Consider the following 26,568-nt stretch of genomic DNA (forward strand, 5'->3'; position numbering starts at 1 on the left):
CAGCAAAGGAAACAATCAACAAAATGAAAGGGCTATCTACAAAACAGAAGAAAATATTTGCAAGCCATATAACTGATCAAGGAGTTAATATCCAGTATATATATGGATATTAACAACTCAACCCCAAACAGCAAATTTTTTTAATTTTTAATTTTAAAATTTAAAAATAGGTAAAGAACTTAAATAGACATTTCTCCAAAGAAGAATATAAATTTCCAACAGGCATGTCAAAAAATGCTTAACCATCACAAGTCATGGAGAAATTCGAATAAAAAATAAAATGAGTTTTCACTTCAAGCCTGCTAGGATAACTATTAACAGAAAGACAATTCTGGCAAGGATGTGGAAAGGGGGAACATGGGAATGGTAAACATTTCACAATGTGTATCAAATTTCACATGGTATACCTTTAATATACACAATTATGTATTAACATCTCAATAAAGCTGGGGAAACAATAAATACAGGAACTAATAGTCTCAAATAATTTCTCAATAAACCTGTCAGATCTCTGTTCTGTTGTTTCAAAGAATAAAGTCAAAGACAGAAATGAGACAATTATTACTTTCACTTTCAATTTCAACATGAAACAATCATGAATACTGTGTCATTCAACACATAACAGATTGTAAGTACTCAAAAATGAGTAAATTTTCTGGGCACATTATCTACTGTGCATCATAGTCAACAATATCATCTACATTTAATACAGGTCATATAACAGCCCAAATCGTAGGACACCTCAACTGAATCTATAGTTCAGACATTTAATAAAATGTCTGCCTTGGAAATAACTTACACCTATACCCTGATAATCCTACAAATGCACATTCAACTTTCTCGTTGATAATCATCCTAAATGTTTAATATAAAGTCTATAAAAACCCTTTTCAGATTAAAAGTTCACTTTCAGAATGAGTCAAACTATGTCTTGATAATGTTTTACCCAAGTAAATCACAATCATATAATTACTATACCTTCGTTAGGTAACCACACCTTCTCTCAATACTTTTGTCCTACTGAGAATCACTGCTTTAAACATCATCATATTCATACTTTTTACTTTAACTGAACTTTTTATATGAATAAAACCTTTATGTGATGCTACCTCAGCAAGTTTCTATGAAAAATATGCATAACATCAAAAGAGAATGTAATTTTAATAAAGACTAAACTTACAAGAGTCACCTCTGACTCTGAAGATGAGTCCAAGAGATGAAATGTGTATTTCTAATCAGAGAAAGAAGGCACTTATATCTTAAATGTTGCTGCAGAAATATTACCAGTTCTATATAGGATTCCGTAAGTATTAATTCAGCTCTAAGAGTGAGCTGAATGGAGGGCACTATTTTAGTCCTATTGGTCATTGTTAACTGTCTTTTACACTTCTCTGTTCAGTGTTCTACAATGTTATGGACAAGTCACCTTAGATTAGCTTTAATTATTATATCCTATAATACTGTAAGTTTACAATCTCTTATTCTTTATTCCTTGTTCTCATATTCTTTAATAAAACAAATACATTACAAAACCAAGACCTTCCCTCATTCTTTGCTTTCACATGTAATACATGAAGAAATCTTAAGGCTTTCACTATATAATTTGTTCTATTCATTTCAAGTGCCACTGCCTTAGTTCAGGCCCTCAGTATTCCATTTGTGGACTATGGTTGTAAAAATATCACAAGAGCAAAGATTATGTCTTTCCACATATCTGAGCTATTGCCTATGGTACAAACCACACACAAATATTTATAAAAGAATGTTAAAATTCTGTTTCCTCCCTCCATCTTGATTCTCCCTCCTCCCCTCCATTCCTTCTTTCCTTTCTGTTTAAACAGTACAGCATAAATTTTTAATCTCAAGCAATTCCTTGCCAAATAATAACAAAAAATTATATGAAGATGAAACAGAGATGTTTAAAGTATATGACAGGTAGGTTGCTTATTGATCATATTGATTTTGAACCTTAGCAGTTTTCTATGGTAATCAAAAGTAGATTTCAGAGGGCCTGAGATGTAGCTCAGTGGCACTATACCTGCCTCGTAAGTAAAAGGTCCTGAGTTTGATCTCCGGCACGCGCACACACACACACACAAACACACACACATGCTCACTCACACTAGATGTCAGAAAGTTCCCCATCTATTTATGAACTACTTTGTTATAATTGACTGGGTGGACTGACATAAAATATTCTTTTTTTCAAGGAAAAAATTAACCAAACAGTTCCAAGGCTAGTTTCAGAAAAGTTCAGAAGCAATTTCTCTAATGTAAAAGCAGGTTTTTCGTTTTGTTTTGTTTTTTAAATTGAGGTAGATTTCTGCTGATACTGACATCAAAGGAAGGTGTAAATGACTTTATTCCCTTGGAAAACAAACTCAGGCATCTTGCTATTGGCTGAGCATTCCCTAAATCCAAACGGTCAAAAGGCTTCAAAAATCTCAAATTTTTGAGCCTAGGGGCAAAATCCACACCTGACCTCTTGAGACAGGTTGCACTCAAAATGCAGACCCACTAAAATATGATCAGGCTGAGTGTCATGAGAAAAATGAATTTCATGTTCACACATGGGCCCTATCCACAAGATATTATATATATATGCAAATATTCCAGGCCAGCCTATGCTACACAGTTGAGGCAAAGGCCAGCCTGAACTACATAACACAACCCTATCTCAAAAAACCAAAACAAACAAAAAGTTATGAAATTGACCTTCACTAAACTTATCTGATTCAAATTCTTTTTTTTTGTTTTGGTACCGTAGATCGAACTAGGGACCTTAGGCTTGCGAGGCAGGCAGCAGAACCATTTCAAATTCTTAATAACAACTTTTACACCTAAAACAAAAACATGTCATTATTATCAAATCATACTGGTAAATTAAAAGCTAACAGTTTACTACATAATCTGAAACTCCTCACAATGTTGCTCAATAAAAATATGTACTAATCTTATTAGAAAACTATCTTTAATATTTTTCTGTAAAAACTACTAATAGGCAGATCCTGTTTTAAAAACACTTAATTTTTGGGCCAGGGGTTTGGCTCAGTGGTTCTGCTGACTGCCTCACAAGCACAAAGGGCGTTTGATCCCCATTACAAAAAAAAACAAAACAAAACTAATTTTTCATTCATAATTAGCATCACATCCTAGCAAACATCAAGGACTAATACTAATCTAAGTATTAAGAAATTAGATGCTGCAGATCACTAAAATTTGATTTCATGTCATTTACTATTTAGAACAACAAACAAGATAGTAATTTTTATCAAGACTTCTGAAGGCTCTTGGTTAATTCTTCAACACAATTAAGACACAACTTTCAAAGAAACAAAGACAACTAACCATAGTGCCCCCTTTTTTTCTTGTTATCCTTCCAAAACAAATTCTAGCTGATCAGCCAGCTTGAAAGTAATAATCATGAAAAATAGAAGAAAACTATCCCAAAACTCTATGCAAACACAAGAAGCTATGACGAGTCAAATTTTATCTGCAAATCTAAGAAAATAGAAAGGGAATTTACAATTCACATTCCACATTATAGTAGATTATTACAGACTGAGTAGTATCCTTATTTAAAATGCTTAGGAACAGAAAAATATTCCAGACTCTGAACTTTTGAATTCTGGATCATTTATATAGGCTTTATCACCTCAACATTCTAATCTGAAAATGATGCTCATAAAGTTTGAAATTTTGGGGGATCTAAGATCTTCCAATTAGGAATACTCAACCTTATCATAAACAAGACCACAGAGAATATTGTGAATAATATTAAAAACCTACAGTATTAATTATAGTAAACTCCATGCCATAAGGGGTCCTTTAAGTTGGAGGAAAATCACTGAAAAGGTACTTAACTCACAAACCTCTGACAATGTGTTATCACAATGGCCTAGACTGCAGAGATGCCTTTCAAGAATATAATTCAAAATTAAAGCCCATTTTAAAAACATCAGAAAATTATAGTTATCATATAAAATCTTTAGAAGTCTCACTGCAATTTAATCATCAAAATATGCCCCAACCAAAGAAATTAGCAATCTAATCTGTTTAAGTATACACAGAATAACTAATTGTAGCTAGACAATGCCAATACTTGCATCTTATCTAATACTCTGACTGCTCCTATAAAACAATTTCTTATGACTCAAAGACAAAAAATTAGGCAAATTTTGTCAAAATTATTATTAATTCGTTTGAAACATAACACTTTACTTTCATTAGAATTAACTCCATATATCTTTATGAGCTTTCCATGGATTCAAGCAAGTCCTTAAAAACTTAACCAAATTGCTCTTAACTTTAATCTTCATGTATGTGTCACTTTATCAGTATAAGTAAACCTAGTCTTTTTTTTTTCCATTAAGTTTATTGGTACATTTTAGGTATACAATAGTTACATTCATCATTAGAATCTTGTACCTTTACGTGATGTATCTTGGTTCTTTAAATCTAGTCTTAAGTGGTCTCAATCTTTCATATCAAACTGCAGACTCCTTTAAGAACATACTTTTTTCCTTACTCATAATCACAAAAATCATACTGGTGTCGTCTCTATCAGATGCCATACATTTTGTATCTTTCTTTCTCTAGACAATTTTGAGGTCAACCAAAAACTGATACATACTCAAAGCCAACTGATAATTTCAATTATTTTGCAGTACTATTTTATTCTGGTCCATGTTCCATTGTGGATGCAATATCTTGATATAGCTAATGTGGGGTTTCTCAACCTCAGCACTACTGTTATTTTGGGCTAGACAAGTCTTCATTGTGATAGGCTGACCTCTGCATTTTAGGATGTTTAGCATCATCCATGGTCTCCATACATAATCCTCCCTCAAGTTTTCTCAGCAAAGAATATCTTCAGATACTGTCACTGTCTTATGAGGCAAAAAAGCTCCCAGTTGAGAACCATTAGGCTAATGGACAAGAGCAGAGGCTTTACAAAATTTTATACAATTTGGCTTGGTTTTGGCACGCTAATGATCTGTTCCAAAAAACCATGCCCAAAGTAGCTCCTGCCCCTTCAGCCTGAGCCCAGCAGGAATAAATGGAAAAAGGTCTAACTAAACTAAACAGCTAGCCTAGATCAACCCAGGCTTATTCTCTAGCAACAGAACCTCAGCAAACATACAGATCCATGAATACAGCAATAAATGGTTATTATTTAAGCCACTGAGTTGTATGCCCATTCCCACAAAATAAAAAAGAAAATAATTTTAAAATTAAAAAGTAAGTATTACCATTCACATGCAACTTAATGCTGACTTCTGTTAAGTGACCAAGTGCAAAACAAGTTTTTTTTTAAGTTTAGTAATATCTTTTCCATACAATATATAAAGACATATCTACTGCGCGCATTTACAAGTTTATCAGATACTGTTCTAAACCCTACCACTATGTTCTAAACTGTAGCACGAGGGGGGGGGGTCCCCTGCCCGTCCAGATCTTACATTCCAGCACTTAACATAGTGTCAACCCACTTTTCAAGTGCTTTACATATATTAACTCATTCAGTCTTCATAACCCTGTGAGAAACTTGGTATATCCATTACAGAGATAAGAATTAAGAACTAGAAGAAAAAATAACTGGCAATGCTCTTAGTGATCAAAACCTCTAGGCATTCCTGACTCTTTTCATACCCTATATCCATTATTAAATCCTCAGTTTTAACTTGAAAATCTATGAAAAATTCAAACTTTTATGGCCTCCACACCTTGATTGGGGACTAAACCCAGGGCCTCTGCACTGAGCTATATTTTCCTCTCCCTCTTTTAAGACAGCTTAAAGGCTGAGCTTGAACTTGTGATCCTCTTGTGTCAGCCTACCAAAATGCTGGGGTAATAGGTTTATTTCATTTTCATGTGGATGGATTGGCATTTTTCTTAATTTCTCTGGTCTCCCTACTTCCTCACTGTCCCAACCTCTCCATACAACAGCCATCCATCAAAAAATTCAGTGATTTCATGTTTCACCTAGGCTCAAAATATTTGAATGGCTTCTTCTTTCACTCAGAATATACAGAATTTCTACTGGGCCTAGAGGCACTACAGATAAGGCCCCTCTGCTAACTCTTTAATCTCACTTCTTACTACACTTCCCAAGAATGGTCATGCCTGAGTGGCTGCACTTGCTTTTCACTTTGCCTAGAATGTTTTTCCCACAGATAACTTTCATGCCATTATCATCTATCTGTTCCTGTCTCTCCATTCTCAACATTTTATGGGATTACTTTCCTGCTAACCCTTAAAAGTAAACAACCAACCCCCTTTGGTGTCTTCTATATCTGTTTAAACTACTTTGTTTCTCCACAGTACTGGTAACACCTAAAAGTATATATTCATTTGCTTATTGTCTGTCTCAGCCTCTGACATGCCTGTTTCACAACAGCAGGGGCATTATTTAGTTCACCACTCTACACATCTCCTGAAACAATACCTGGCAAAACAGTAATTTACATGATCATCTAGATCAATGATGGCAAACAGTTTAGGGAAATGTGCCCAAACTGCAACCCAAAACCCACTTATCACAAAGGGCCAACACTGCAATTAAACCTGAATACTGAGATTTTAGTTTAGAAAAAGACAACTCAAACATTAACACCTTTTGTCTTAAAAGAAAAGCTACACGTGCCATAGATTCTCTACCACTGACCTAGATTTTAGTCTAGTTCTTTTTGATAATAAAAGTAAATCTACAGTAGAAATTTTCAAGCTTTAGCATATGTCAGAATCGCCCCCAAGGATATAAAAGGGCAGGTCAGGGCTAAGGGAAGAGTGCAGTGATAAGCACACTTGCCTAGCATGTGCAAGGCTCTAGGTTTAATCCCTAGCACCATAGGAGTGGGGTAGGGCAGAATGATGGAGTTTCAGTCCCATAGTCTCTGACTTAGTGTGGGACAGGGCTTGAACATTTACAAGTTAACTTTGAGAACAATGTTTCACTCCAATACTGTCAGCAAAAAAACAGCTCACCATGGCAATGATTTACAACTGATAAAGGAAGAAAAGGAACAGGGTGGAAGGGTATATTCTCTGGACTCAGATCCTGATTCAGAAGACTAAAAAATGTCTTGCTTTGTTTTTTTAAATAAGACAAAAAAATCTAATAAGACTTTTGCCTGAGTAGGATTTTCTTTTTAAGAGATGGAACCAGACAGATGTAGGTTATATTATATTAACATCTCATGGTCTTGCACAGTCTATGAAAATGTCTACTGCTTTTAAGTAGATGGACAGGAGACACTAAAAAACCAGCATAGATTCCAACTGGGACAGCTGCCCAAATCACCATTTCCCACCTATATAAATGTCAAGAACAAGGGTGGGCCTACAGTAGTCACGTATCACTTATTGTAGGTAACTTCACTTGCTTCCATAGTCATAGCATTTCTTCCTTACCCACTAGTCCATATAAGTAATCTTAGAGCACATCACTTTTCTCTTCTTTTTTCTTTTTTTCGAGATAGGGTCTTGCTATGTAATTCAGGCTGGCCTCAAAACTTGCAGCAACCCTTCAACTTCAACTTCCTGAGTGCTGGGATTACAGCCATGCATCACCAGACCTGGCACGTCATTTCTGACATACCAATTCCGTCCTTCATTTATGATCAAAAATCTTCTCCAAAACCTGGCAAAAAGCCACCATTTTTATTCGATTTATTCAATGGGTCCTGGAAGCCTATTATGTGTTAATATTTGGAGGTTACAGCATTAAATAATAAAACAAGGTTCTTGTTTTATATATCATATGTTCTTCTGAGAAGAGATAGAAAAACAAATAGGAAAAATACTAGATAGTAAGTGCTACTGCAGAGGAAAAAAATGAGACTTGTGTGAAACAATGAGTAACCAGATGATGACTTTTACATAAAACAATTAGGAGATGTCTCACTGAAGTGGCATTTAAGCTCAATTCTTCAAGAAGTCAGCCAAAAAAGATCAGGGTACAGCTAACACAAAAGATTTTGAGGCTGTGAATAGATTTTACCTGTTTCAAAAGCTAAAAGAAGGCCAACGTGACTACTACAATGTACCATAGTAAGGAAGAAGGACAGTTATTTAAGATGAAGTCAGAGAAACAGAATGGACCATATCATGAAGGCTTTTATAATGAAAAGGAAAGAGTCCAGATTTATTTAGAAATCAGCTGGTATAGGACAAGGAGAATATTTTTAACAAGATGGTTATAGAGAATAGTTGAGCAATGAACTAAGATGGGGAGATTAGAAATAGTGCTTTTATGGAAATTTTAGAGTTGAAAGAAACTTGTAATCCAACATTCTCATTTCATAGAAAGATGATGTGGCCCAAACTGTGGCTTCTCTGAGGTCAGATTAAGGGCAAGAGAAGTTCAACGTGGTTCTCTTTAACATCCAGGTCAAAGTTCTTTTCACAATTCCTGACCTCCTTTTGAAAACCAAAACAGTTCTTACCATGAGCATTTCCAAAAGTAGTATTACAGCATCAAATGGAAACACATTTAAGAAATAACTATCCATTTCAAATTATTCACATTTCCAGTTCCTCATAGAAACTTTTTATTGCAGCTAATGCTGCTTAAATATTTACCACCAAATTTATTCAGTCTGTGAAGTAGGAAAAAAAAAAGTTGAATAAACAACAAAATATACTTACATCTGGGTATTCTTTTACAGGCACATAAAGTTTCTCTTGTAATTGAACAATAGGTCCCACAGCATCAGGCAATTCTGCACTCCTTTTCTCTGTACTGCCATTTAATGTGTCATTGTACATGTCTTTCCGTACTCTGCTAATTTCTGTTAAAAGTAAAAATTTTAAATGTGTTAGACAAAAAATGTACTCTTACTAGTCCAGGAAAAAAATAAAAATATATTTTTAAAAAAAGGAAGCTGGGGGAAAAATGCCATCAATAAAGTGTTAAAACTAGAGTGAATATTCAAACTCCAGGAAAGAATGACTGACCTGTTCTCTGTGTTAAGCCCACATTTAATAGAATGACAGCCTTAATTTCTACAAGCCACATTTACACCAACCAATTAACATATCTTATAAAAACTTCAGAGCCTAAACTCTTAAACAATATGGACTTATCTTACCTAATTTTTCCATGCTTAAATAAGGCCAGTCATTCTAAGTGATAGCTTTAGCCAACTATCATAAGAATACCTGTTAAAACATACACTACAGGCTCCTTTAAATTTCAGATATAATCTACCTGAATGAGATTAAAACTGAACCTTTTTGTTAAATATTTTGGTTACCTTCAGAATATGCAGAAATGCCCAATGGACAACAGACTGCAAGTTTAGCAGAAGTCTAAGTTTGGCAAATAAATTTTGTGGTTAAAACTACATGAGAGGTCTTAGAGAAGGTAAAAGGTGAAGGAAGGTCTGAATAAACCCTAACAAAAACAACATTCAAGGGATGAGGAAAACAAGCTCTAAACCAAGAAATGGAGGTAAACAGAAAAACTAGAGAAGAGGAGTCATAGAAGCTAAAGTGATCAACAGCGTCAAATATTACAGAAATATGGTAAAGTAAGGAGCTAAAAATGGGGCCTTGGATTTGACCACTACATTTATTGGTGATCAAAGAAGTTTCAGGAGAAAGACAGTAATGGAAATCCAACTACACTGAGTTAATGAATCAAATACAAGAAAGTACAGATACTCAAGATCAACGACCTTAAATATACTTCTTTTAAAAAACAGAATTTTAATGAATCAAGTCCTATAAAGAAAATGAGTTAAGGCTTCAAGATTAAGTTTCTCTTATGTACCAGAGAATGGTCTCCCCAAAGAAAAGAACTGTCTAATAAGAATTACCATTACTGTGTTAAGGTTAGCTGGATCTTCATCTTATAGATTTGTCCTTCTTGGGAAAAAGGCTTACATTCACATATTTAAAAATTTTTAAATCTTTTAAAAGTGTATTTTCTAGGTCTTCTAAAGTGGAATTTCAATCTGTTGATAATAGGGAGCTATCAAATATGAATATACACTGTAATTTTCCTGATTATATAAATCACTTTCAGTTAAATAACAGCCAACACAGAAAAAAGGCATATCAAGGTGTTCTTAACCAAATATAAATCTTAATCACTTAAAAACCTGTACATTTTCTGCTTTACTGGCAGCAGTGTTTATTTTATTATGCTTTATTTCTTAAATAACATTTTGCTCATCAAAGTCTGCCAAATGTTTGTGTCTAAATAGCCAATAAAATCAATAAAAATCAAAATAGAATACCTTGGATTTGACTATAAGGGCACAATTTTTCTTTTTGAAGTTCATTTTATCCTTCTAACATTATTATGAAATCTTTCCTAATAATCCTCAGCATCAAAGTAGTCTTTCGCTTAACCAAAGGATATTAGAAAATATAATTAAAATTACACAATTTTAGTCCAGGTCAAGCATTTTTGATATTATCAGTTAAATTTCCTTTGAAACTGTCTAATTCTTGTTAGCAAGTTAGCATAGCAGCAATATAAAGACCTGTCAATAATGGCTTATAATAAACATAGATTAAATTTATTTATAAATATACATGGAAAATAAACGAAGTCTACCAGCATATTAAGAGAAAAATCCACCAAGACAAAGAGGAAGTTATACCAAGAATTGCAAGAATAATTCAATTAACAATGTATTATTATAAGTAATCACAATGATGTTAATAACAGATGGAGGGGAGACTCATGATCTTCCAGGTAAACAAAATTGCCAAACTTAGAAAAACAAAAACTATAAATGATAAAAATTCAAATGACTACATTTGAAATATAAATATATACAATTAGTAACTTCATATATACATACATCCAATTAATTGATACAATGAAATTACCCCCTAACTTGTAAGCATTTGTGTATTCCTTTTATAACTAAAAGTTCTATGGACTTCTGTTACTCACTTTGTCACCAGTTTCCATAACAGTCCTTGGAACACGGTAGATACAGAGTAGTAGTGGGCCCAACAGAATGGTGGGTAAAGGACAGAAATGGGCTAGAGTCTGCACTGATGCAAAATAAGTTATGGTTCCAGTTCTCAAAAATTTTTGTCTAATATGGGCGATTTAAGCAGTGTTTCTTCTATGATATTTTCAGTCTCACAGATGTCACCAAGCTAATAACAAGTCACAAATTATGCTACGATAGTACTGATAGCAGTGAAAAGATGACAGAGTAGCAATCCTCAAGGAATTTACAATCTGGTTCATCTTGAATCCAACCAGCTGAGCACTATTACCCTTTTCAACACTACCTTTCTAGAAAGAAACACTACATTTCTAGCAAGGAAATCATTCACAATTTTTGGTAGACTACCACACTCCCTCAGAGGTCTGATTTCAGTTCTAATAGTATCTTTTTGTGATTTTAGACAAGTCTCTTCTTATTTAACCTCTCTATGCCTGAGCCTCATATAAGTAAAAGTCATTTAGTAAATGACTCAAACTCAATGCTTTCCAATTTAAGTATGCAAGAACTCAACTTATGATTTTTCCTCCATAACCCCAAGGTTCAAAGCTTTCCATTCCCTAAGTACTAGCAATCTGCTTTTGTTAATATTCTCCCCTACCATGTCGATATAATTATAACAAAACTATTAGAGAAACACAATATATTTGAGAAATGTTCTCATCCTCTTGAAATTTGTAGGTTTACACACTCATTTATCAATAGAGCAACGTTCCCTTACTATACTGTATGTATTTTATTGTATCACATATTGTAGTTCTATATGGCATTTATCAACCAGCAGCAGTAGTTCAAAGTGCAAGTTCAGAATACAACTTTCCATACAGTAACTCCCAAATTGGGCATGTTATCTTCCATCTAGATATCCTCACTCTCAAGACAATTTCTTTTAATATCTCTGAAGTTCTTAAATATTACAAATTTATTTTACTGATTCAGAATCTCTAATACTAAAATTTCATCCAGTGGCTCCATGCAGCAGCTTCACATATACTTGGGAAGCTCTATCATATAGTGTCCTCTAAATTATACATACATATTTTTATACCCTCCTACTCATACAGACATATTCCAAATTGTCTAATTCCCTTGTAAAGTATATAATTCATACAACATTCCATGACAGTGGCTGAGAATGTGGACTGAGGCTGTCTACTTCCAACTTTACATTGTGGTATTAAGAATACCTTTACTTCCTTGGCAAGCACAATACACTACTAATATTTTGCTTCAGGTAGTAAGACAAGTCTTCACCAGTACATTATCTCTACAAATGTTCATTTATACACCAGAAGATGATTTAAAATGTTTTTCCTGGTTGTTTCTTCCTGTATATATACCTTCAGACTGATGTTAATCAGCTGACATTCTTTAGCACTATTTTCTGAGTCAAGAATCTAACTATTTCCAATTTCAGAGAGCAAACATTTCACTGGAGTAAATACAAAGCTACTGGCACAGCTACTAAACACATCATGAAATCTCAACCTACACTGACTCCAGCTCCTTCTAGTACCACCAGTTTAGATAACAAACTATGCACTCTGGAATCTACATATAATGCCATCAAATTCAGAAAGTTTTTCAGCTTTTAGGAGTATTCATTTTTATACCATTTAAGCTCTTCCTATTTTCTATATTTTATTGAATAAATATTCAGTGATCACGTTTGTTTTTAAATTTCAGTACACCGAAAACAATTTGGGTTCAGGCCTGAAAAACCTACCCAGGTGTACTTACTTACTATGCCCTGACCCTTTCTACTTTAATTATCTTGATTTTTTTTTTTCTTTCCCAAACTAAAGCTCAACCCTCAGTTAACTCTGCTCCTGGAGGAAGAGGGCACATAGCCATCATTCTATTCTGTTTTATGTGACTTGCTACTATTACACTGTCAAATTTAAGCTGTGTCTTTTCCCTATAATTTACCAAATTATGGATTGAACTAAACAGCTTAAAATCATTCTTCTGTTTCATAAGCCTCAGTTCATTTTTGCCTTTGGCTTTTCCAATATCACCACTCTTTCACTGTATTTTAATTATTGATATGCATCCCATTCTCTGCTCCCTTACAATTTTACACACTTAATTACTGTATTAACTACCAGACCAATTACTCTATGTTAAACTAGAATATAGGAAGCAAGGACAGTATCAGAATAGAAAAATAGAAGTGAAGAAATATAAATTACAAAATCAAGCAACCCTCTCCCAAAATAGATAGTTAAGGGGTACAAAAATTCAATACTGCAATGTTGGAAGACTAAATAACACAAATATAATTCTTTATTTTCTGACTTAGTAAGAAAGCAAGAAAACAAAATATGAAAAATATTCACTAACTCAATCATAAACAACAGTGCTGTAATATGAAAACAAAATGCATAAAAGTTAGTTTCAGGATTTGCAGCAATCCAAATTAAAAGACTTTATAAAACACTGAAAAATAGCTGGGTGTGGTGGCGCATGCCTGTAATCCCAGCACTCAGGAGGCTGAGGCAGGAGGATTGCTGTGAGTTCAAGACTAGCCTGGGCTACATAGTGAGTTCCAGGTCAGTCTCAACTACATAGTGAGACCCTGTCTTAAAAAAAACAAAAAAAAAAACAAAAAATAAAAATAAATACAATAAAAACACTAAAAAAAGTTTCATATGAACACATATTCAGTGTTGTGGTAGTTCCAAATGTTTCACTGGTTAAACTGATGTTACAGACAGACATATTTGGGCATCAATCAGTGTTTTTTATGTGCATTACAATGAAATCCATAAAAAAATTATATTATCTTTGTAATTCAGATGTAGCTAAAACACAAAGGGAAAGAAAGTTATGATTTCATTTCATCGTGATGGTCTCTTTTTAAAACAAATCTGCCATTAATTTATTCAGTAAAATAAAAGCCTTTTATAAACCCACATATGCTTTCATATAGTATAAATTTTATAAAGGAAATTAAAATGATAGCTTTCATCATCCAAAAATAAAACTAAATGGGTATTGCTGATACTTGAATTCACCTGCTAGACATTAAACACACTAACACAGTAAAATAAAGTGAAATCTTAGTTATTTCAGGTCTTAACAAATTGTTTTCACTTATATGATACTTATTAAATCAAAACAATGACATGGAGAGACTATCTATAAATGAAGAATAGATGCCAAAAGGCTGTTACGTGTCCCCATGCACTTGAGTGAACAACTATCCCTTCAATGAAAAGAAACCTTTAATTCAAGTTTACTAGCTACAGGGAAAGGTTAAAACTATCCTGAGTAAAGAAAAAAACCAATGGAATATCAGGTCACTATGCTCACTTTAAGAAACATCCATAAAAGCACAGAAGGAAAAAAAGCAAATTATCACAGAATGTACTACTGTTTAGTACAATATATTTTGTTTACTCTAAGAACTAAATAAATCTGATTTAATTTCAAGGCAACAAAATGCTTTCATACTGGCAAGAAAGCTCAGTAATCCTCTAGATCAGTCATTATTTGGAAGGTTAATTTGTACTCTACTTCCAAATCATAAGTATACAAACAAAAACTATGAAATTAAATTCAACATCTCAACCTCACTTTAAAATTAAAAATTAAAAACTGGGCAAAACTGTGGATAAATTACACACACACACACACACACACACACACACACACACACACAAGAATCAGCAAAGCCTAACAATGCTAACTCTATTTCCCTGATAGTAAATTCGCAGCAGCACTACTGTACAATGGAAGATATTTAAGAGCAAGTTCCACATTCCCAGAAAAGCTCCAAAGATTACAAAGCAGAATGTTTATGATCCGATACTATGTACAGACATGCAAAAGTCAAAAAATAGATAAAACCTCAATTAGTAATCTCTGGGAGATGGACTTATTCAGTCCTAACTTGTTTTGTGAAAATCACTTATCAGAAAATGAAGAGGAGAATAAGTCAAAATGACTTATATAATTTTGGATACCCTACATAAGAACAATAAACATTATATAAATAAGGATTAAGATGATGACTCCCAACTCTTTAGATCTAAACCAAAAGCTTATCTAAAAATTGGAAATTGATTTATGGTTGCTGCTAGTACGACTAACATTTTAGCATTGTTTGTGTCTATGTCTCTGTAGTACTGGGGATTGAACCTAGGGGCCCTCTAACAATGAGCTATACCTCCAACTTCAGTTTCTCATGCATCTACCTCATGAGTAGCTAAGATGAAATAGGCATGTGTCATCGTATCTCGTTCCAACCAGCATTATAGGGTTTTATAGACTATTTCCTGAAATAAGAAGCTCTTAAAATTCATCCTAAGAAATGATAACTAGAGAATGGAAAATAAAATAAGAAAATGGACTAAACCAACCTTTGGTTTATGGCTGGCCATACTATAATACCCAATGTGCAACACTTACATTGTTTTAATAGTGACTACAAAAAAAGACTTTGCAGCCCTCCCTCTCCTTCATTCCATGCTAATAAAACACAGTTTTTAACTCCAGATCTAGGATCCTAAAGTGACAATGTTGAATGAATAAATAATGGTGGTATACAGAGAAAGTAAAACAGGCCATTAGGAAGAACAGAATAAAGCAGGGAAAGGATTTTTTAAAAAATGAATAAAAACCAATTTTTTTACTGTCATAGGCAGGTTTCCTCATTTGAAATGAATTTTGTTTCAATTTAACAAGTTAGTTACTTTTAAACTTGGTTAGTTTTACACATGTCAAATATCAAATATTATTTAATAAAAATATTGCCTTCTGTTCATTTAGTTCCTTAAAATACTCAAGGGACATCAGTCCTTATTAAAAGTTAAAATGATGAGGAAACATGTTAAAAAACATTTGACAAAAAGGCTGGGCATTTAGTGCAGTGGTTCCGCTGCCTGCCTTACAAGCACAAGGACCCAAGTCCGATACCTGGTACCAAAAAAAACAAAACAAAACAAAAAACATTTGGCAATGAATTGACAGTAAACCAGTACATATCATCAGAATTCAGATTAATAAGTAACATAACACTTGAGAGCCTTGCAATTTGTATTATCGACTACTATGTCCTAAACTCACAGCTATGGAAATCAGTACCCAAGACATAGACGAAAAACTTTTAAAAATGTACTCTTAAAAGGCTTTGAATTTTTATTTAAGGCATACCTTTTCAAATATTGATGTTTTTCTTAGAGGTTTAAACTCATAATAGAAATAATAATAGCAATAAATTATCCATAAAACCATAATAAATATAAGGGGAAAAAGACATCTTCCTTACAAAATTCTAATGAATGTAGAAGATGGACTCAGAAAATCACTATTAGAAAATCACCACAATAATAACCACTGTAGGCAAAAATTCTATGTATAAGAAAATTTGTCAGCAAACTATGAGACATAGGATATCTATAGTTTCAGACTATCTCCTAAGAAATTCTTTAGTACAAAGGGGGAAAAAAAGAAGTAGTATAGTGGACATCTGTAAGACAACACCTTCACCATATGATCAAGTTAAAACATACTACTTAAACTATGCCCCGCAATGTGCATGGCAGTACCTTCCTGTGGTCTTCATGCCAAAATGCATAACCTCAATCCATTCATGAGAAATAATCCAAACTCAAATTGGAGAATATTTTTGAAAATAACTAATACTCTTCAAAAGTGTCGAAATCACAAAAGAGTAGTCATGCATTAGAGGAATCTAACACATCACAGCCACTGACAATATGAAATTCTCTGAATTAGATTCTGGATCAAAAAGAGTGTAAATAGGAAAACTGGTTAAAATTTATGTAAGATTTACAAATCATACTGTACCAGTGTTAATTCTCTGACTTCCATAACTGTGTGGTGGTTATATGAGTTAATGTCAACTCCTAGTTTGTTTGTTTTTTTTTTTTTTTCTATAAATCTATAACTTTAAAGTTTTTGCTTTGGTCTCTGGAGTTACTTATTGCAATGTGGGGAAGAGGAATAGCTGTGGGAAAGAATGAAAGGTATGAAAAGGTCTTATTTCTCTAGTTTCTTTTTTAAAAATGCTTGTTTATCAATAAAACCAAGGAAATCAAAATCATTCAAAGTGATTTGTTCTACAATTTAAATAGCACGAAGTTAATTTTTTAATTATGTATACTTGCGGTTTTTTGTTGTTTTTTTTTAAAGTACTGGGGACAGAACTCAGTTCCTTGCTCTCACAAGGCAGGCAGCAGCACCACTAAGCTAAATCCCTGGCCCCTTGCATTTTATAGTAACTACTTTGAACTACTCAAAATATAGGGTTTTCTCCCTTAAATGTGAATGCTTAATAAATCAATTATTACTCTCTAAAACTAGAAAGTATACAAAGATACAACGGTAATCTTAACTACATATATCCTTTCTTACAAAAGCTTCACAGATTCATAAATTTTAATTAGATTTTCTTTAATAGATGTCATTAAAAAACACATACACTTTACAAATGCCAGAAAGTTACAATCCATAGACAATCACCTTTATGAGAAAAGTGAATCTTTTGTCAGTGACAGACAATAAAGCAAGAGGCTACACAACTGTTGTCTTACTGCTGTTTCCTATACAACTATCTGTGTGCCTTCAAAATTAACCTGCTGGGTCTCAGTTTCCTCACCTATACAATGAGGTTAGCTGAGATCACATTTAAAAGTGGGCTAAAATGTTATCCAATAAAGGCTACATATTTTCTGTCCCTTTACAGAGAACTCCATTCAGTGATCACTCTGAACTGATAACCTACAGGCAAGGGTTGTATAAATTCAATGATCTTCCAAGATTCACAGATGATTCCATCTCATTCCTTTCAAAATTATGCAGTTAAGTGTCCTCAACTACTGGACACTAAGATTTACTTTAAATGATATCCTTGTGAAACACTAAATCCTCACATAGACTTCTACACAGATAGCTGTTATTAAGGTTAGTCCTTGGTATATTTTGCCTTCTTGAAATTCCAAGTCCCTTGGGGCTCTATAAGATAATGTGGGGGTCACAAATGGTGGCACACACCTGTAATCCCAGCACTCTAGGAGGCTGATGCAGGATAATTTTAAAAGCCTGAACCCATCATGGGCAATTCAGCAAAACCCTGTTGTCAAAATTTGAAAAGGAGCTGGGAATTGTAGTACATAATAAACTGGGTTCAATATCCAGTATTGGGGAGTTCAGGGAAGGAATTGGATAAATCAGAGTAAAAATACAACTGATCTCCTAAAAACAAATTGGGGTTCTGTCTCTACAAGATAGAGAAGTGGATTGCCTTTCCTAGATAAAAATTTCTTTATATTTTAATTATCTTAATTGTATTCAAAATTCCATCTAAACTGAATGAAGGAAAAGCTTAAGATAGGTTTATGTGAACATCCCTTATTTTTTAAAATAATTATATTCAACTGCTTTATTTTTAAATTTTATTTTATTTTTATTATTTTGGAGGGGTACCAGGGATCAAACTCAGGACCTTGCCCTTGCAAGGCAGGCAGTGGCACCACTGAGCTAAATCCCCAGCAACATCCCTTAATTCTATAAACAAAAGTGAAGGCCAAACAACATTCATAGGTAACAGCAGCCCACATATAAGAAAAATCTTTCATACTATGGAAAAGCTAAGGAGGGTCTTTTAAACCAAAATAAACAATCAATTGTATACAATAATCCAAAAGGTCCTTTACTTCTAGCATCAAGACTGAATCAAAAAGGAAAATAAAACTTTATGTAGAATATCTTAGTAGTTCCATTTTTGTAACAAGAGCAGCATACTATACAGTGCCCTCAAATGTTAAGTAACTGAAACTGAAAACATTTTGTATGTTAAGCAGTATGATCCTCTCTAGTTAGTTGGTTTCTTTTATATAGAATTAGATTCAGAAAAGCTAATGCTATGCTACCAGAAGACCTACACTTATTACTTTCTTTTTACTGCCTCCAAGTGTGTACATTCTATCATATAACAACATCCTTTGAAAGCAATTTTTATGAGATTTAAAATGCTGAATACAGCACTCTTTTTGAGATCATACAAATTTATTAAAATGGAAGCAGATGCTATAAAAATTCACTAAAGCAACCTAATAAAAACTCTGGTAAAGGACATTCTAGTCCAACATTTTACCCTCAACTCCAAACATGTATTAACTCTTTTCTTAACCATTCAGCTCCAAAACACATCTAATTACTTTCTTAACAAATCAACTTTACACATTCAAAACCAAACTCTGGAACTTTTCTCACAACTCATTTTTCTGAACTCAGAAAATGGCAACTCCATTTTCACACCTCAGTCCACTCACTTGCAAATACTAGTCAACTTTCATAATATATACAGAATTTTACTTACCATCTCTACCATTACCATCCTAGTTCTAGCCACAATTCTAACTTACTAACCTACTTGTTTTTCTCTTCTTCCCACCACTGCTCCTCTCAGTTGTTCTCTAATTTTTCCTAGCCTGCTGAACTCCAGGTGAGAGACACTCCTTTATTCAAAAGCTTATGATGGAGCCGTCCCCAAATATTCTGGTCTCAACTCCACTTTTAAATTTTATTTCAGAAGCCTTAAGTTTGTGCTCATAAAAACTCTACTGATACTTACCACACCAGAAATTAAATTTTTAAAATGTTTTTTAAAAGCACATACACACAAGTGATGGAAAGTGTTTTCAAACATAGAGAAAAGAGCATTTTCTGTATTTCTGCAAATTATTTTAACGTCCATCTTAATAGCAACTGCTAGATTCTAACAACCTCTTCCTATTCCAATGTGTAGCAGTATCACACAGCACACAGCCTCTACAAACATAAATGAACTATATACTCATATGATAATGATAGTGGGGAAAATAAAACCAGACAGAATATTCTCATCTTGAAAAGAGTCTGACTTCACAGATTCTGTAAAAGGATGTCCAGAACTACTGAGGACTGCCATTGCTACAAGAGGCAACAACACACATACAGGCTTTCCCATCTTGTATTTGTTAACTACTGTCCTAACCAATCTCTCATGCCTCACTCACAGCTACAGCTACAACCACACAAAAAAACTGGTACCCTTAAGGTTTTACAGTGATTATTCTTTCCCCTTGAAAAGCTATTCCCAAAGAACAATATGGCTCAAACCATCACTTCTTTCAAAGTTCTGCTTCAATGTCAATTTCTCAAGGAGACTCACTCTGGCTTATTTAAAATTACAACTTACCTCAATTCATTACAATATTCCAAAACCTTTTCATCATGCCCAATTTATTTCCATAATAATATTGTTTAATATACTACATATTTGATTATTGCCTGTTCAAATTAAAATATGAACTCTGGGAGGGCCAAAAGCTTTTTATTTGCCTTTTGTTATTTCCCAGCATCTATATCCATGGTAAACACACCTTTTTAACAAAATGTTATTTAAATTACTAGCACAAAAACATGCAAAAGCTACAAAACATTCTTGTAACTTCACTCACTCAACCATTAATAATTTTTCTGACAACTCTATCAGCTTACTCTCCTCCCTTTTAATGTACCATATTTCTGAAAAGGACTTGTTTTATTCTAGATTTGAGAGATCTAGAACATTCTGCTAGTAACATGTGTTGTTTATATTAATGCTAAATTCCTCTGGTGTATCTCAAATCAGATGAAAAGATAACTGGATACCTAATTATTGAAAAAAATCTATAAATAAAAGGCTGCCATTTGTCAATATTGCAACAGATGTTATATTTCTCTTTTCTTCATAATCCGTACATTCACAACCAGCAAAGTCATGATCAACACTATATTATTTAACCATATTAAGGTTATAGTAAAATATTTTTATTTCCTAAAAGTACAAACAGTAAAATGGAACTGCCCGAACAAAGTACCATCTATTTTTTTAAATGTCTTGATAATCAATGGTACAACATGCTTTCAGGTATGCATTTAACAAATGTGTACTAGGTACTCACAAAGTACCTTGGCACTGACCAAAGCCCTAGGGATAGAATAGTATGCAAATACAGGCATGGTTCCCATTTCCCACAATCCACATTTTTGCATAAGCAGGAAGCAAAAATAAAGAATTGAAAGAGTACCCTACAATGGCCTCTCAAAGAAGTGCTGTAACATATTTCATAATGTAAAGTAGTAACTATACCTTTTACTAAATTTCTGCTCCTCATAATCATCCTAAAAGATAATCTAAGGAGATTATTTAGTTTTAAAGATATTATGTTAGATGCAGTGGCCATGAGGTTTGTATGGGTAAAAGATGGGCATTCTCAGAATCAATTTCCAGAGAAAACTGACTCTTCAGATAGGAAACTGAACTCAGATTCAGTAAGAGCTCCTATTTTTGTCTGGATTTCTTCATGCTTCAGATTGAGCTTCCCACAGCAGACAGGTCTAAAAAAGTCCTCATGAAAAAAAGCAAGCTCACCAGACCCTGCACCAGGAAGTATCTCTGTAGGACACAGTTAAAAATGAATTGTCCTTCCTAATTACAATATCCAGTTCTTTCCATCCCCATTCTACTGTTAGCAAAACCCTTCCTAGAGATGGACTGACATGTCACAAGATGTTACTGAAATCAAAGAGTTCAGTGGTGGTGGTACTATCAGCATAAATTAAGACAAATGGGATCTCTCTGAAATTCAGAATTCAGAGTTACAACATCTAATTTCTTTCCACACAGTCCTAACAAGCCTCTCTTGGAGCTAAAGGCTTTTATTATTATAATGCAGTAAGGTAGATTTCCTTACAGGTATTAGCCTTATCTTCATTTTGTAGTGAGGCAACTGAGATAAGGAGAGTAAGTTCTTTAACCTAAAACCACATAAATTCTAAGTGAAAGTCAAAATTCAAACAGGTCTGACTCCAAAAAGCTGTTCAACACAGCATCTCCAGCATTACTAATACATTTTCAGAATTAAATGGCTATTGCTGAAGTGGACATAAAGCAGAGAAAGCAGTTGTGACAGATAGGAGACAGAGAAAATGATAAAAGAAAACTGGAGCTAAAGATAAAAAGGAAAACAGGGAGAAGCAAACATGTAAAGTAATAATGAAGCAAAGAAAGAACAGTGTACAATATCTATATTAAACCTAGAATGAAAGATGAGAGAATCTTACCTAAGCTCTGTCAAGAACTGTATCCTTCAAGGAGTCATTTGAGTGTTTCATAGTCCATGTTTACTTTTCTAAGAACATCAGAGATCATTCAGGAACTGAACTTCTGAACTGAGTAGAGTTAAGTTCTTTTTAACAAATATTTGTATGCACAGTGTTTGGAACAAAGAAGATGTTAAGAATCTGTTATTACTGGGGCTGGGGATTTAGCTCAGTGGTTCTGCCACCTGCCCTACAAGTACAAGGACCTGAGTTCGATCCCACGTAACAAAAAAAAAAAAAAAAGCAAAAAACAAAAAAACTTACAGAAGAATCTGTTATTACTGACTAAATAAGTCCTATCTTTTTATGATATAAGGCAGTACTAGAGAAACACTGGTAAGCAATATATGGCCTCCGCCATTACAGTTCTTCCAGAGGTATGAGTCAGCTTTCATATTAAATACAATAAAGGGTAGAGATGTCAGATGTGGCTTAGTGTTCTGGAATATAAATACCCAGACATGAGTGCCGGACAAATAATCTCTAAAAAGATTCAGCCAGAGATCTATGACTTGATTTGGTTGCTACACTAAGAAAAAACAAGATTGTAAACATTTAAACTCTCACTTTTAGGTAACTTTTTCATGACTTAAATTTTCTGGCTCCTGATCCCATCTTTGCACTGGAATAGTATTTTAAGCAATGGCTATGATTATCCACGTAAGTGGATTTTCTTGCTCAAGGTAATCTGTAGTTTATTCACAAACATCTCAAAGACAGAGGTCAATAAAAATTGTGTATTTTAGAGTATCACAATAAAGTTTAGATAAGCAAGTTGCAAAGTAAGTTATTTGTTCCTTGCAATCGGTAAGTTTTTTACTATATAAAGTTCAAAATGAATGAAATTCCTAACAAAGATCTGTCTTCACAAAGGGCTGTGTTTGTGCTGGCCAGTGGATAATTATTAGTACACAAGAAAATCTTTAAAAAATTATTTTAACAACAATCTACTACTATCATCACACTGAAACTGCAAAAATTAGTTAAATCCAGTCACTGAGATAGACCTCTGATGTGAGTTAAAGCCAATCTCCTCCTAATAACAATTTTAAGCCTAACACTCCTCCCAAAAACTAAGTAGAAGACTCTAGTACAACAAGCTGTACCACATTTAGTTTGATAATTTCATAGGCAACAGAAAGAAGAGAAAGAATGACACTGTCAAATCAAGCAATCTATTTACACACAGTCACCAGGCTTCCCTTAAAGCTGCAGTTACAATAAATAAAGATAATGTAGTACAATTGTTCGAAAGGACTAGAGAAGAGAAATACTAGGCTATCAGTTCACCTAGTTATGTCAAATTTTACTTTAAAAAATGATGGTGATGATATATAACATATAACATACATATCCAAAATGTATTGCTCTTCAATATAATTATGTGGGATGTAAGATTATCCAGGAATTACTATATTCTACCAAGTCTAAAATCACAGGTAGACTATCCCTTGTCAAATATACTAGGGAGCAGAAGTGTTTCATATTTTGATTGTCTTCAGATGGTGGAATATGTGCATAAACATAAATTATACTGAAGGTGGAACCCAAGTCTAAAGATGAAATTAGTTTTATATGTACCTTATCCACATAGCCTGAAGGTGATTTCATACAATTTTTTTAGTGTGCCCACATCCATCACATGAAACAAGTGTGGAATGTCTTCAATTATGGAGTCTTACCAGCCCTCAAAGTTTTGAATTTTGGAGCACTTTAGATTTCTGCATTCACGTATGTGCTCATCTGATTAATATCTGATATCTGAAGTCTGAAACTGGTCTTTTCTCATATTCTATAGGTATAAAAAATACCTAGAAAAGATACATCAAATGCTTTTTGCAAATAAGTGATCACAAATAGAAAAATGAAAGCAGAATGTAACAAGAGCACAGCTATAAATTTTTCCAACTCCTTATTACTAAGCTCCTCCTCAAATATTTCTAATCCACAAAGCCTTAAAAAATACTAGAATAGAAACACCACAGTACATACAGCTTACAAAAAATGACTTCCATATACACGGGCAAATGGGCTCTATAGCACTTTTTGTACAATATATTCTTTAAAAAAGGTCAGAGCTTTTTGTTCAAGGAGACTTTAATCAGTTTTCTGTAACATAAAAATTTTTAACCTCAAATGAATTGGGGAAAGGAGGGCTTTGGAGAGAATATTCTATCTTGTAATGCATTTTTCACAACTTTTTAATGTATATTTGTATAACTCTGTAATGTATATTTGCACAATAACTCAAAACCTTAAAATAATTACCTAACAAAAGCAAAGAGAACTACTGAAAAGCATAACCTCTTTATACCGCCAATTTGAATCTACATTACTGTGATCACCCTCCTCACAATACAGCACTCCGACAATACTATAATCTTCAGTTAACTGAGTGATAAGATTGTTCAAACAAATGTTTCACAACAACTCCAGACCTTAAGACACTTGAGGTGTTTCAGGCATTTTTGACATAAACTATCATGAACTAAATAAATCATGGCTATATTTACCAAAGTAACAGTTGTGTTTTGGATTGGATTTGGCATACCTCAATGAAAACCTTTTTCAAAAATTTGCCAGCAACAACATACACAGAAAATGAATACAGCTATCAGCTTCTAAATAAGTAGTTATAATCAAGCTATTACACTCTGATAATGTTTTCAGCCAGCTACAAAGAGTTTTTAGTTTTACAACTATATCTATGCAAAACTTATGTCATTAAATTATACATGAATGTATGCAAATAATACACTTCAATATAGCTTCAGCTTAGATGTTAAAACTACATAAATTTTTATTTAAAAAATAAAGGTTTGCACATATTGATTTCCTGGATCAGGAGAACTAGCATTAACATATTTCTCTCACAAAGGCTTAGCATGAGGAAGTAGGCTCTCTCAGTTTTAAACTTGCCCAACTTACTTATTAAGCCAAATGAAATCGCTAACCAAGTATCTGTTAACATTAACAATGGAATGAAAGTGTTGGCTTATTTTACAACTTTAATCTCAATCCAACTGTTTGATGGTAACAAACATTCAAATATACTGTCTCTTCTCATATGAATGTAATACAATCAAGTCTAGCACTTAATTTAAATGAAACCACTTTAAATGACAAAAATCCAATTACTGGTTTTTTAGTTTAATCAGAAAATTTAAAAGGTAATACTCCTATTTCTCCTTGCTTTTCTTTAGTCTCAACTCCATAACCTCAATAAACTGTTTTCTGCATCCAAAGAATTTGCGAAACAACTTTCCTTCTTTTTAGTCTTTTCTCAATCATCAAATAATCAAACCAGATTTCCCACATTTGCTTTAAAATTACTCTTCTCTAAATCTAAACTCAAAAGAAAATAAAAATTTACCAGAGCCACATTCATTACATCCTGTACTGTGCTGTTCTGAAAATATAATCCAGGAGATAATGTCTATGTATTCAAGCAAAATCAAATAGCTTTCCAGAAGTAATCCCCCCCTCCCTCCCGTTGGAACTCATTATCTTTGGTGGGGAGGGCACATTTTTGAGACAGGGTCTTGCTACATAGTTCAGGCTGGCCTTGAACTGATTACATAGCCCAGGCTAGCCTCCAATTTGCAGCAATCCGCCTGCCTCAGCCTCCCAAGTTCTGGAAACCAGTCTTAACAAATACAATAAAAATATTATCTTTATATTTCACATTAGCACATTCACTTTCTAAACATTACCATACATAGATAGGTCCCACTTTCATCAGTCACAAGAAATTCTCTGAACCTGAGGCTGGCTATCTTGCAACTGCATCATGGGGGGAGGCACCTCAAATTTTTGTACATGTACAATGTACCAAATGGGTGCAGGATTAAACACTCTAAATACTGTATAATGGATCAATGTTTACTTCATTCCTAAAAAATAACCACTAGTCACTTATTTTTTAAAAATGAAAATGTATAGATTTCACATAATATAAATTGCAACATCCTGTGTAAAGTTTATAATATAAATTATTTAAATATAACAAAACACTAAGAACTAGTGACATTCTATCAAGGGAGTGTTAAAAAAATACTCTGGATTTATAATTAAGATTATAGCTTGGCATATATGGAGTAAAATCATGAAATATACAACACCTTTCTCAAAATGTAATAAATTCAATTCAGCATTCTATGTGTAAATATATCAAAAGACAGCAATATTTTAAATATTTAATAAAATGCAAATATGTATATACTAAAGTCTTTATAAAGCTTAAGGAACTTTAAACCAACTATCTTTAGCTTTTTAAATAGAATACTCAAGTGTCATTCATCTGAACTAAGCAGGCCAAGCAAAATATCCTGATTCCTATGTTCTCCTCAATGTCGAAATGGGTGGATAAATTTAAAGCCTGTTCTCTAAAGAGTTGCTTTATAGGCAATTTTCTCCCAGTATCAAGGTCTACAAT

General features: G+C 33.4%; 1 protein-coding gene across 1 annotated transcript in view; it reads right to left on the reverse strand.

Annotated features, from left to right (window-relative positions):
- The window catches only part of Qki (QKI, KH domain containing RNA binding), a 135,494-nt gene that overhangs the window by 90,351 nt on the left and 18,575 nt on the right, over window positions 1-26,568 (reverse strand). The window contains exon 3 of the mRNA XM_010605903.3: window positions 8,650-8,792. Within this exon, the coding sequence (XP_010604205.1) occupies window positions 8,650-8,792 (143 nt within the window). The remainder of the gene's footprint in view (window positions 1-8,649; window positions 8,793-26,568) is intronic.

This window comes from Fukomys damarensis, unplaced genomic scaffold (assembly GCF_012274545.1).
Source record: "Fukomys damarensis isolate Sample0158 unplaced genomic scaffold, DMR_v1.0_HiC HiC_scaffold_14, whole genome shotgun sequence".
Lineage (NCBI taxonomy): Eukaryota > Metazoa > Chordata > Mammalia > Rodentia > Bathyergidae > Fukomys > Fukomys damarensis.